The sequence below is a fragment of the Narcine bancroftii genome, chromosome 2 (genome assembly GCF_036971445.1).
Source record: "Narcine bancroftii isolate sNarBan1 chromosome 2, sNarBan1.hap1, whole genome shotgun sequence".
In the NCBI taxonomy this organism is placed as follows: Eukaryota; Metazoa; Chordata; class Chondrichthyes; order Torpediniformes; family Narcinidae; genus Narcine; species Narcine bancroftii.
The window spans coordinates 82,486,841-82,500,237 of record NC_091470.1 but is presented as its reverse complement, the minus strand read 5'-3'; the positions used below and the strand labels follow the sequence as shown (position 1 = coordinate 82,500,237).

Genomic DNA, 13,397 nt, shown 5'->3' with positions numbered 1-13,397 from the left:
CAGTGAGAGGTCTAGTCAGGAGTCTGATAACAGCAGGAAATAAACTATCTTTGAATCTGGAGGATCGTGTTTTCAAGCTTGTGTATCTTCTGCCAAATCGATGCAACTATGCTGGGCAGGGCACGTCTCCAGGCTGGAGGACCATTGCTTGCCCAAGATTGTGCTATATGGTGAATTCTCCGCTGGCCATGGTGACAGAGGGGCTCCGAAAAAGAGGTATAAGGACTCTCTGAAGAAATCCCTTGGTATCTATTGACCATCACCAGTGGTCTGATCTAGCCTCCGATCTCATGGCCTGGTGGCTCACCATTCACCAGTCTATCTCCTCTTCTGAGAATGCACACAGGACTGGCCATGAGGACAAAAGGAGATGGATAAGAACTGTGACGCTGCAGTACCAAACCCAGAACAGAATTTCCCTTGCAGCCGCTGCAGCCGAGCACGTCTGTCCCGCATTGGCCTCATCAGCTACCAGCAAACCTGTAGCAGACATGGACAGCTCTCTTCCTAAAACTTCATTCGCAAAGCCAAGCCATGATCTTCTGCCAAGTTGAAGAGGGGGAAGAATCTTCATTTGGAGTGTGGTGAATCTTTAGATTGCCTTCCCCACAGAAGTCTGTGGAAGAAAGGTTACTAAATGTATTTAAGAATGAGATGGACAGATTTTGAGACTTTGAAGGTGTCAAGGGGAATTGGGAGAGAGCTGAAATATGGCATTGAAATAGAAGAACGAACATGTTCACATTGAATGGTACAGCTGGCTGGAAGGGCTGAATGGCTGACTCCTGCACATGTTTCCTATGATTCTATAAAAAATGCACATGATGGAAATCTGGAATAAAAACAGAACCTGCAGTGATCCTGAAGGTTTGTCAGGCTGGTGGTTAGATCTGAGGAGATACAATGAAGTGAAGTGATGTAGAGAATTACATTATGCTTGTTGCTGCTCTGAATGCAGGGAATTTTGCCCAGCATTTCACCGAGCTCAGTTCCAGTCTCCATGCTGTGGTCTATGACCAATGGCAGTATCTGGGTTGTAGACAGTGACAGAGTCAAATGCTGCTCTGTCTTCATCAACATTGTCTTGCTCTTTTTTCACTACCTGGAAAGGCCAAAGTCTTGAGTACATAAAGGGAGGAAGATCAATGGTTTCAATTGAGGGAGAGTAGAATATCATCTGCAGGTTGTAAATCAGGAGGGCTTAGAGAAATGGGGAATGGAAAGAAGGCCAGGTACACATTTACATTTATGGCTTTAGCTCCACCAGTGAACCTTGTTACAGAGACCAGCATTATCTCTTTCATTGGGGTTGGAAGATGGAGGTGTGAACCTTGCATCCATTTAGTTCCTGCTACATGAGATGGAGAAATATATCACTGTGCATCTTTCTGAAGAAGTGTGAGAAGATATTTCTGGAAACCCAAAAGAAGAAATGGGAACAGACAAGTAACGATGGCATACTGATTTGTGCAGAGGAACACGGACACTTTTAGTGAGGCACGGTTAGCTTTGCTGTTAACGCAAAACTGTTCCAGTGCTAGTGACTCGAGTTCAAATGCGGCTGTCTATAAGGAGTTTGTATATTCTCCCCATTTTTGTGTGGGTTTTCTCCAGGTGCTCTGGATACCTCCCAATGTTCAAAATGTACGGGGTTGTCGGTCATTTGGGTGTAATTGGGCAGCACGAGCTTGTGGAATGAAAGGGCCTGTTACTATGCTGTATGTCTAAATTTAAATTTTAACATCGAGTGAATCCTGAAGGTAGCTGGGCAGATAATTGAGGTGGGCAAGATATTTTTATTTTTAGTCATTTGGTGGTAATGCAGAATGAACCACTAGTTGGTTCTACACTTGGAGAATTGTGTATAGCTCACCACACTACATAAGCTGGCAATAGTACAAGTGAAATAGTCTTTTATGAGTATATATCAGGACCCATTAAGGCAAGATGCATAAAATTATGAGGGGGCCATGGTAAAATGGGAAAGGAAGGAAGAACCAATTTTCCTCCACAGAGAAATTAAACTTTGGGATGTAGCTTAAACATAATTGGCAGGAGGATCTTTGAAGAGAAAAAAGGGGGATCTGGAGCATGCTGGTTGAACAGCAACAACATTCACTTGTTTATAATTTGGATTTACATTCTTGAAGTGTTGTTTTGTGAAAATGCAGACTCGAGGAGTCGATAGCGGATAAAAGAAATTATCATTGAATGTTATATTATCTGTGCCTTTTTATGATTTGTATTTAATTCCCTGTGATGCTCTACAAATGGGATGCTTCTGTTAATTTCTCTTTTGGTGGTATATTATGTTGGACACTTTATTAACAGTAAGGACATCAGTGGTGTTCTGCGTGGGATGGTCTATCTCGAGTTAGCAGTGGCTGCTGCCAATGTGAATTAATTAAGGGAATGTTCAAGCTGAAAATCAAGTTAATGTTCAAATGCTGGGAGATAGGATGGAGCTGGATAGGTCTTTCCCAACTACTATGGGTACAATGGGTCTGACTTCGATGGATCCCAGGTGTTCTCCTTAGTGGAAGAGGTTGGAAGTGAGTACGTGTTGGGAAAGCACATGAGGTGTTTGGATGTGGAATATAAAGCATTTATAGGGTTATACAGCACAGGAACAGGCAGCCCAACTCTTCCATGCCGACCAAGATGCCATCCTGAGCTAGTCCAAATTGACTGCCTTTGGCCCATATCTCTCTAAACCGGTACTATCCCTTATCCACCTAAATATTTTCTGAACATTATTATTGTACCTACCTTTACAATTTCCTGTGGCAGCTTGTTCTATAAATGTACCAGAAATGTGAAATCTTAGATCCCCTTTAAATCTTTCCCCTATAACCAATGCCCTCTCTGGTCAGTCTCCCTGACCTTACATGTACCACTCATAATTTTATAAACCTCAATAAGTTTTATAACCTCTATAAGTTCAGTTTCAAACAGCAAAAAAGAAATTGTCTCTCCTCCTAACTCAAGCTATCTAGTCCCAGCAACAGTCTCGCAAATTTTTTCTGCATTCTATCTTCCTTAATAACATGCTGATATTTAGGGGACCAGAACGCCGCACAATAATCCCGGTGTGGTTTCAGATAACATCTTGCATAGCTAATACATGATGTCTTAACTGTTGTACCTTATACCCTGAACAATGAAGGCAAGGTATATATTTAATATGAAGCCTAATTGATATGGATTGTAGATATAGAAGTAATGAGTATTTGTGTTCTGCTGCTAATGTACATACCAGGTTCAGTGCCAGAACAAGTGTTCAAAGAGGGCATTAGGGGTCATGTGATGGTGAGAGTCGAGGAGGTTGCAGATCCTAAGAGTTTCCAGACCTAGACCAGAACACAGCATTAAAAATCTAAAATCCAGGACAAAAGAAGAAAAAGAAATCCTGTCTGAATACAAGAAGAGGATGAGGAAGATTCAATCAATAAAAAAAAGCAAAAATACAGTGAGGAAATGAGTGGCCCGACAAGGATCCGAGGCAAGTGGAGGTGCCTCATGTCGGGAGTAATGGTGATGCCAACCCGAGAGCCATCGAGGAGGGTGCAACTCCCCGCGACCTCAGCACCATCGGGAGTTCCACAAACAGGCAGTGCCCAGAGCAGAGGAACGGTCCCGAGTGGCAGAGAAGGTGGTAAGAGCCTTGGAACAGGTGAATGGGAGGAAGGGAGAACAGCTGCCTCTCCCTCACAGCTCACGAGTTCGCAAGCCAAGCAATAGTCTCCCTGATAGCTGGGGTCTGCTAGCGGTGCATCGAGTCAGGGAATAGCGGGCTCGAGTGAAGCTAGAATTTGGCCATTAACTTGTGATTTTCAGAAATGAAGGTCGCCAGGGCGAATGCGATGGCGGTAATGGCAGCGGTTGAGTGTGCAAGGGACTCAGCCACGAGAAGCTGGAAGGCTGGGTTGCTACAGAAAAGGGAGGAGGAGGACCCGGAACTGGCCTTAAGAGAGATTTTACAGACTCTGACCCAAATGGAAAATAGGTTAGAGGAGGTAGTGGTAGAAGGTAGACATGGCAGAAAAATTAGACAGGATGGAGGGGGCCCTGGTGAATAACAGACAGGGTGACAGAGGAAGAGGAGAGATTGGGGGCAAGGGAGGATAAAACTGCCACAATGGAGCAAGAAATTAAAGAAAGAGATGAGGTATGGGGGAAGCTGGACTTCCTGGAGAACTTCACAAAACACTGCAACATTAAAATAGTGGGATTGAAAGAAAACTCAGAGGGTGTGAATCTTACTAAATGGATCCTTGAAGCACTAGGAAAGGAGGTGTTAGGAACCCCCATTAAAATAGAAAGAGCCTTAAGAGCCCCAATTTCTAAACCAGGACTGAGACAAAGACCCCAGTCGATCCTTATAAAGTTAAAATATTTTCAAGATTGTGAAAAAATATTAGGGGTGGTGACAAAAGGGGCAATTCAAAGGGGAGCTTCCTTGGAGTACAGGTGGTCGAAAGTGTTCTTTTATCCAGATATTAGTGCATCTCTGCTCAAGAGGCGGAAAGACTTTGAACCAGTTAAGTGATCACCAAAGCAAAAGGGCTATGACTGTGTTCTACGCCATCCCGCTACCTTTAAAATTATGTTGCTGGAGGGGAAAGGAAATATTTTACAGAAAAAGAGAAAGCGTGTCAGTTTATACTCTGCCGGCAGTAAATGGAGGATCAAGTGGAGAAGAATGAAAGGAGCAATAAATCTTAAAAATTATTAAAACCGATAGATTGGGAGGACTTGGATTTCTGTGTTATATAAAGAATAGGCTTTTGGCTGTTTTCTGATTTTTAAAAAAATGATGACAAAATTTGTTATATGTAAGGGACTGGGGATTCTGGGACTGAATGGGTGGAGGGTGCTGAGGGTGAAAACGGAGAGTCATGGTGACCACATGGTAAGGGGCAATGGCGGTGAGAGGAGGAGAGGGACCACCAGAAATGTGAACGGAGGGTGGCTGAGACTCATGAATGATGTATGTGGGGTATGTATTCCCTTTTATTATTTGGAGGGATATGGTTGATGAGTGGGTATGTATGTTGTGGTGTTGTGGGCAAATGGGTTTGTGGTGTCCTTTTTTTCCCCAAGGCCTGTCGCAGCTTGGATGGAGTGCAGCAACATGGAGATGGTAAGAGACTGGGTCTGCGGGGGTGTGGTGATGGAGATGGAGGGAAAACATTTTGGGAGGAAGCTCAGGTGTGATGGCTAAAAGTATGCTACTTTCAATGTTAACGGCTTAGATGGAGTAGTGAAATGAAAAAGGATCTTGGCACACAATAAAAAGATGGGGATAGATCTGACCTTCCTCCAAGAGATGCATTTAACAGAGCGGGAACATCAGAAGCTAAAAAGGGGATGGGTAGGTCAGGTCATATGCTCCTCATTTAGCTCAAAGGCAAGGGGAGTAGCAATACTAGTGGGGTAGAGTGTTTCAGTGCAGGTGCAGAGGGTGATTACAGACAAAATGGGAAGATTCATTATGGTACACTGTCAGATATATTCAGAATCCTGGACTCTAGTGAATGTCTACCCCCCAATTATGATGATGAAAAATTTATACAAGACATTATACGATTGGCAGAAGAAAATGAAAATATTTTAATGGGGGGTGACTTTAATCTATGTCTGGATCCAGCACTGGATAAATCCACAAAATGAATAACTAGGACTAGAGTGGCAAAAGCCATCATTGACTGCATGAAAGAGCTGAATTTGATAGATGCAAGGGGGAAAAAGTATCCAAGAGAGAGGGATTACTCATTTTACTCAAAGCAACATGATTCCTACTCTAGAATAGACTTTTTTCTGGCTTCAGCCCATATAGAGAGTAGGATCATGGAAGCTGAGTATGGGGAATGGCTTCTCTCAGACCATTCCCCTCTGGATTTTACTATAGAAATGCCAGATAAGCAGGACATAGCATACAGGTGGTGTCTTAACACTGTTGTTGAAAAAGCCAGAGTTTTGTAGTTTCATAAGAGCTGAAATAGCCCTGTTCTGTGTGGACAACTGCCTCTCTACCACAGATAAATTCCTTCTGTGGGACACCCTTAAGGCATACTTGAGGGGACAGATAATTGGGTACACAAAGATGGTCAAGAAAAACTATATGAAGGAGGTGGAGGAATTGGAAAAGGACATTACCCAATTAGAGAAGGATTTTCAGAAATCAGGCTTAGAGGACCCCTACAGAGCTCTTACAAACAAGATATTGGAATATAATACTCTTCAGACTTATAGTATAGAGAAAGGACCTTACGAGGTTGAGGCAAAAGTATTATGAGTTGGGCAAAGAGCTCACATGGTCCTCGCCTGGCAATTAAGGGTAGAACAAGCCTCTAGAACAATCAATGCAATACAACAGGGAATGGCTAGATCTTATATAAGCTAAAGGAAATTAATGAGACCTTCAGAGAATTTTATGAAGGACTGTATAAATCTGAATTAACTGGAGATTCTAACTGAATGGATGAGTTTCTGGCCAGATTAGATCTCCCAAATTTAAGACTTGAGGAGCAGGAGGGACTAGACCTTCCTCTTACAAAGGAAGAGCTGGGAAAAGCATTGAGTGCGCTATAAGTTTGCAAGTCTCCGGGGGAGGACAGATCCCCACCTGACTTCTATCAAGAATTTAAGGATTTACAAATGCCTCTATATATGGAGGTGATAGACCAGGCAAGGGGAAACTCCCAGAATCTTTCACAACAGCGATTGTTACGATGATCTTAAAGAAGGGTAGAGATCCACTTTTGCCGCCTTCTTATAGACCAATTTCCTTGCTGAATACTGATTACCAGATTCTTGCCAAGGCCCTGGCAAACTGATTGGCATTGCATTTACCAAAATTGATAAACAAAGATGAGGCAGGCTTTGTGCAGGAGAGGCAAGCAGCGGATAACATTGGCAGACAGTTGAGTGTAATGCATCTGGCACAAATCAGAAATGAGAAGGGATTGGCTGTTCCCTTGGATGCAGAGAAGGCTTTTGGTAGACTGGAATGGGAATTTTTATTTAAAGTGCTGAAGGAAGTGGGGTTAGGGCCAATTTTTCGAGATTGCCATGCGCCCAAGGCAAAGGTTACGTCCAATGGACAAATCTCTTCAGCTTTCCCACTTACCAGTTCTAGTAGACAAGGGTGCTAGCGATGAAACCACTGGCTGAGGCCATTTGCCAGGATCCAGATGTTAAAGGTTATAGAGTGGGCCAGGATGAGCACAAAATCAACTTATTTGCTGATGATATTCTGATATATCTGACAGACCCTCAACTGCACATGGTGTTGGAGGACTATGGGAAACCCTCCGGGTATAAGATCAATTGGGGAAAAGGTGAGGTGATGCCACTCACCGAGGGGAATTATAACCAACTTAAAGAAAATAGTAATTTAAAGTGGTCATAGGAGAGGATCAAATATCTAGGAGTTAATATTGATGGTAACTTGAATAATTTATACAAGTTAAATTACACCCCCTTGCTAGAGAGAGTCGAGGAGGATTTAAATAGATGGATGTCCCTGGCCGTAACATTAGTGGGCAGGGTTAATTGTATCAAAATGAATGTGTTGCCAAGGTTTCAGTATCTTTTTCAGACATTGTCTGTGCCATTGCCCCACAGTTTCTTCAAACAGCTGCTACACAAGGTCAGAATGTTTCTCTGGAATGGTAAGGTGGCATGGGACTCTATGGAAAAATTAACATGGAACTACAGTCTAGGCAGATTGAAGATTAAAAAATATTATTGGGCAGCCCAGTCGAGATACATCACCTCTCTCTTCCAGGGAGGGAGTGTTCCATCTTGGGCACAAAATGATCTGCGCCTGGTGGGCAAGAGGATGGCAGAGGACTTTATTTATAAATGGGATGCTAAATTGCTGTCAGGAAAGAAGGGCAGCCCCACATTAAAACAAGTGATTAATATCTGGAACAAAATTAACCAATATTTGAAAGTGGCGTTGTCCCCAAAAATGCCCTTGACTCCTAATAAATTAATACCATTAACGTTAGGTAACAAGATCCTGGACACCAGGCACCATAATGGCATCAAGTGCATAGAAGACTGTTACGATCAAGGGCAATTAATGCTGTTTGAGCAACTCAAAACTAAATATGATTTGCCAAATCAGACATTCCACTGCTATCTTCAAATAAGATCTTTTTTACGGGACATATTGGGTCCAAGTTTTAGATCTACCTCGGTTTGAAGTAGGTGTGGAAATAAATTCATTTCTGCAATGTATTTCCTGCTCCAGTCAGGTGGACCCAATCTGGGCCTCCATAGATCGAGGGAAAGATGGGAGTCAGACTTGGGTATTGTAATTGATGAGGGATGCTGGTCCAACTTATGCCGGGACAGCATGACCACTTCATCAATGCAAGGTACAGGTTGATGCAGTATAATTTCTTGCACCAGTTGTATCTAACGCTGCAGAAAATAAACAGGTCAAAACCAGAACTCTCGGACCAATGTTTCATATGTGGCTGGCAACTGGGATGTTTGTGCACGCAACCTGGTCACGTGCCAAGGTGAGGCCCTTTTGGGAAGAACTAGGCTAAGTCCTAGAGAAAATTATAGGTAAATGATTCCCGCAGGACCCAGAGTTATTCTTGCTGGGAAGCATAATGAACATAAGGCTTACAGTGAAGCTGTCCAAATTTCAAATCCAATTTGCGTTAATCAAATTTGGAGTGGCCAGGAAGTGCACTGCAGCGACTTGGAAGTTCGACTCTACTCTTAGTATTGAATGATGGAACAAGGAAATTCGTTCCCCTGGAGAAAACAATTTATAACCTGAGAAACAAATACAGTACCTTTTGTAAGATCTGGCAGCCATACATGCACTACATAGGCACATGGCGGATTGGTTTCCTCATTTGTTGCTGTGACTTCCTCTCCTTCACATTGATCCTGATCAAGGAAAGTCAGGAATGAATATTGGCCCAGAGGTCGTGCATTGAGCTGCAACAATCCCTGCCCCTTATTTATTATTTATTCTCCTGGTGTTAAAATTTTGTGGCTGTTGGAAAGTCAGGAATGAATATTAGCCCAGAGGCCGTGCATTGAGCTGCGACAATCCCTGCCCCTTATTTATTATTTATTCTCCTGGTGTTAAAATTTTGTTGCTGTTGGTTGAAATTTGAGTGAGTAGTCTTGTTTTATGTGTGTGGGGGGGGGGGGGGGTGGGTGAGGGGGGCTGGTAGAGACACGGGCTTGTATATATAGTCGTAAAGAGAATGAATATATGTAGATTTGAATGTGAACTGCCATTGTTCGCATGATACTGTATATGGCTGAACAAGCTTGTGTGAAAATATAAAGAAAATATTCAAAAAGAAGGAGGTCATTAGGGTAAACGGGTGAGGACCAGTCTGGCAGTCATAAACTTGCTCGGGGCAGGAGGGAGGGGCTACCTGCTGAACGGATATAATCCTCCTCCGTCCCTCTGATGAAATAGCTGAAAGTGCTGCTTGTATTGCGTGGAGAGTCACTAGCATACATCAAGTGGCACTAACCTCCAGCTTGACGCATGCTAGTGGTGGGAGCAGGTCTGACAGCGAACGATAGCTGCAAGTGTAAGGGGGCACAGCACCTCGCGGGGGGACCCATGCTGCTTGAGCGTATGTGGGAACAGCACCTTGCAAGGAAGGGCCATGGCCACGAATTCCAACAGTGGCGCCTGTTATTAGAATCAGAATTTATTGTCATGAAGTTCAGTGTTTTGTGGCAGCATCAAAGTACAAACATTCTTATAAATCACCTTAACACAACAAACCAAAAAACAGTGCACAAAAAGGAAGGCAGTGTCTGTGATTTTTTGATTATTCAGGAATCTGATGGCAGCAGGGAAGAAGCTGTCCTTGTACCACTGAGTGCTCATCTTTAGACTCATTTTTCCCAATGGTAGCAGAGTAAAGAGGGCATGGCCTGGGTGATGGGGGTCCTTGAGGATAGAGACTGCTTTTTTAAGACACCGCCTCTTGTAGATATCCTCAATGGAGTGAAGTTTGATGCCTGTGATGTTGCAGGGTGAGTTAACCACCCTCTGGAGTTTTATTTTGTCCATTAGAAGAATTACTCATTGTTCGAGAGATGAACAAACTTCTCCCTGCAGTATAGGCCTATTCTTGCAGCTACATCCCTGGCATTGACCTCCCTGGATACCTATCTCGTGGCTATGTAAGAATCTGAATTACCAGCAAGGATCTCCCTCCTTTTGCACATCCTCAGCTAGGTCCACCAGTGCAGTATCAAAATAATCTCTCTCTCTCTCTCTCTCTCTCTCTCTTTCTCTCTCTCTCTCTCTCCGTGTCAAGTTCATTAGAATGACCCCTCCCAACAATTTCAGCTCAGGACGCCTCTTTAAACAGGCCGGATTAGTTGTAGTCCCTATGACCCCCGCAGATGTACCGTGAATGAACAGTGTGGGCCTGCAAGCTGCGTGTGGAGATAGGTGGGATGCTGTACCATTACCCTGAATGGCTGGGGTTCAGTATCCTAATTTAACTCCTGGCATTTCCTATTACAGATTATATCAGGGCAGTTTCTGTCTGATCGGAACTCTCGATTCTCCGTTGAAGTGGAATTGTTTGGACTTCCAAATGATCCAAAGCAGAAGTTCAGGACAAAATTGAACTGTGACCAAAATTCCATCAATCCTCAGTGGAGGGATGAGGAACCCATGGTCTTTGAAAAGGTACAACATTGGTGACCCTACTGTAGCTCAAATGGCTGTCCATCATTTTGATGACTCTGCCTCAAGGACTCTCTGTGGTAAAGTATTTGGAAACGTATCATCCACTGAGAGAACAATTCTTCCTCATCTTCAGCTTAAATGGGCAATCTTTTTTTTCTGGAACTACGCCCCCTCATTCTCAGCACCTCCACAAGGGGAACATCCTCTCAATCACCTCAAAATTTTAATTGTTCCAATGAAATCCACTCAGAATGTATTAAACTCCTAAAACTCAATCCACTCAACCTTTCTTCATGTGTTAACCCCTTCACCTCAGAAATCAACCCAATCAACTTTCTCTGTACTGTTCAAATGCAAAATACGTGGCAACTAAACACTGTATTCAGTAATCCAGGTAACCTGGAAATTGCTTCATACTGTACTCCATATACCTTGCAATAAAGGTCAACATTTTATTTGCCTTCTGAACTATGTACTTGTTGTTTGTGTTTCGAGTACAATTCCCTGATCCCTTTTACCCCATCATTTTGTAGTTTCTCTCCATGGAAATATTTTATTTATTCTTTCTTAAAGATATAACTTATGCTTTCCCACAGAAAATGCCATCCAACAACTTCTTTCCCACTTACTGAGCCCACCAATATCTTTAGCAGATCCAAAATGAATTAAAATATTGTCACGTGTAGCCAGACAGTGAAAAATACTCATTCCAACTTTACCCACGTTTTTTTCTGTCCTTAGCAAATCTGGTGACAGTCTACGAAAACCCTTCATCTATGTCATTGAGGCCCCAGCACTGATCTCTGTGGCACCCCACTAAGTTTCTGATTGCTGACCTATTTCTGTTTGAAATGTTATTAGCCACATCTGTATCCATCCAAAATTGATCTCCAAGCCCTGTTGTGATCTTTCTTGGCTTGTGTAGTGACCTTTAACGTGGCATATTATCAAATGCCTAAGTACATTGGTTCTCCTTTATCCACCTTGTTACATCCTCAAAGAATCCTTGCAAACATATCTTACAGTTTTCCACATGCCCTGCTATAACCTTAGTAATAGATTCCAATATTTTACCAGCTCTGTTTTGTCCACAGCCAGTCCCTATGTGAGCTTAGCTCCTTGAACACAGATTATCCAGGTCATTATTGAGTCATAGACCCATGCAGTATGGAACAGGCCTTTAGGTCCAACTTGACTTGGAACTCTGGGCTAAACCCACTTGTTTGTATTTGACCGAGATTCTTCTCAATCCCCAAGACAATGGATTCATGAGAACCCTGGACCCAGGTGTGCTGACTCTTTAGACTCTAGTCTCCAGGCTCACAGTCCCTATATTAGCTGTCTCATTAGATCTCAGTTCCAGTCCAAGGTAAGACTCTAATTTCCATGCAGGCAAACTCCAGGTATTAAAGGGTATGGGGAGAAGGTAGGGAAGTGTGGTTGAGTATGTGAATGGATCGGTTCATGATGGAATGTCAGAGTGGACTCAATGGGCCGAATTGCCTACCTCTGTTACTAAATGTTATGGTCTCATGGACCCATTGGGCTGCAGGACCTTTCACCATGCTGTATGAAAGATTCTATAAGATTGTACATGAGCCTTACATTCCACATGAGCGTAGCCATGGTCTTACTGACTCCAGCCCTCTGTCCCATTGAGGCTTGTGCTAATCTGAATTAGAACTTGGAACTTGCTCCACCTTGTGAAATCGTTATTGAAGATAAAGAGTCCGCTGCTCAGTTATCCCTGTCCAATCTCAGTCTAGAAAGGCAGATATTATCTGTGGCTAATCTCAGCAGTGAGCTGCCACAGGACATTCTAGCCCATTGCTGTGGCCACTTTCTAAATGAAGACCTCTCACCTTGGGCACCTTTTCAGCAACAGGTAATTCACTGCCCTACTCCACAAAGACAGATTTTGCTGCCATCTCTGGGTTGACTGAGCTGCGCAATGGCAATTAGTCTTCAGATACTGCCTAATCTGACATTTCCTGATTTGTAGATCCTTGTGCCAGAGCTGGCTTTTGTGAGAATTGCTACCTTTGAAGAAAGTGGAAAATTCATTGGACACAGGATTCTCCCAATTACTGCTCTGCAAACAGGTAATCCAGGTGGAGATGCTTTTCGACATTACAAACTGATCTTTCACTTCCAAATTATGATTCATGCCCATTCTTCGCATTCCAAGATTCAATTTATTGTCATGTAATAAAAACAGTGTCATATTATTAGAAATTACCTTTTACCTGCTGTAAGGCAGATAGATTCGCTATCGGCAGAAATTGCCTGAAGCACCTCTTACAGACAGAAAAGCCACTTTCAGGTGGCCAGAATACCCCAACGTAAAGCCACCTAAACTAAAATGCGGCTGTTGGGAGGCCACCTGAAAGCAGAGAACCCTGACCCGAGGAGTACTTACCCAACCCTCCTCGGGTAGGTGTATTCTCCGCTTCTCAGCAGGCGGGACTATGGCCACAGTCGACAGGAGCCGGCGTTTGCTCCACGGCGCATCTCTCTGCTGCGGACCTTTCAGGTGCCAGAACAGCACCTGAATGTTGTTTCGCACACATCCGCAGCCGGCTCCAGAGCCGCATTCTCCCAGCTATTCCACCTGAAAACAGCCACTGAGAAGCAAAAAAGAGATCCACCTAGAGTCACTGAGTGTCCATGGGTTCACTTCCAGGACTCCTGT

The 13,397-nt window shown here is 43.4% G+C and overlaps 1 protein-coding gene across 1 annotated transcript in view; it reads left to right on the top strand.

The window, feature by feature from the left end:
- The window catches only part of LOC138752888 (1-phosphatidylinositol 4,5-bisphosphate phosphodiesterase beta-2-like), a 129,164-nt gene that overhangs the window by 65,105 nt on the left and 50,662 nt on the right, over positions 1 to 13,397 (top strand). The window contains exons 20-21 of the mRNA XM_069915499.1: positions 10,538 to 10,705; positions 12,708 to 12,807. Of these exons, the coding sequence (XP_069771600.1) occupies positions 10,538 to 10,705; positions 12,708 to 12,807 (268 nt within the window). The remainder of the gene's footprint in view (positions 1 to 10,537; positions 10,706 to 12,707; positions 12,808 to 13,397) is intronic.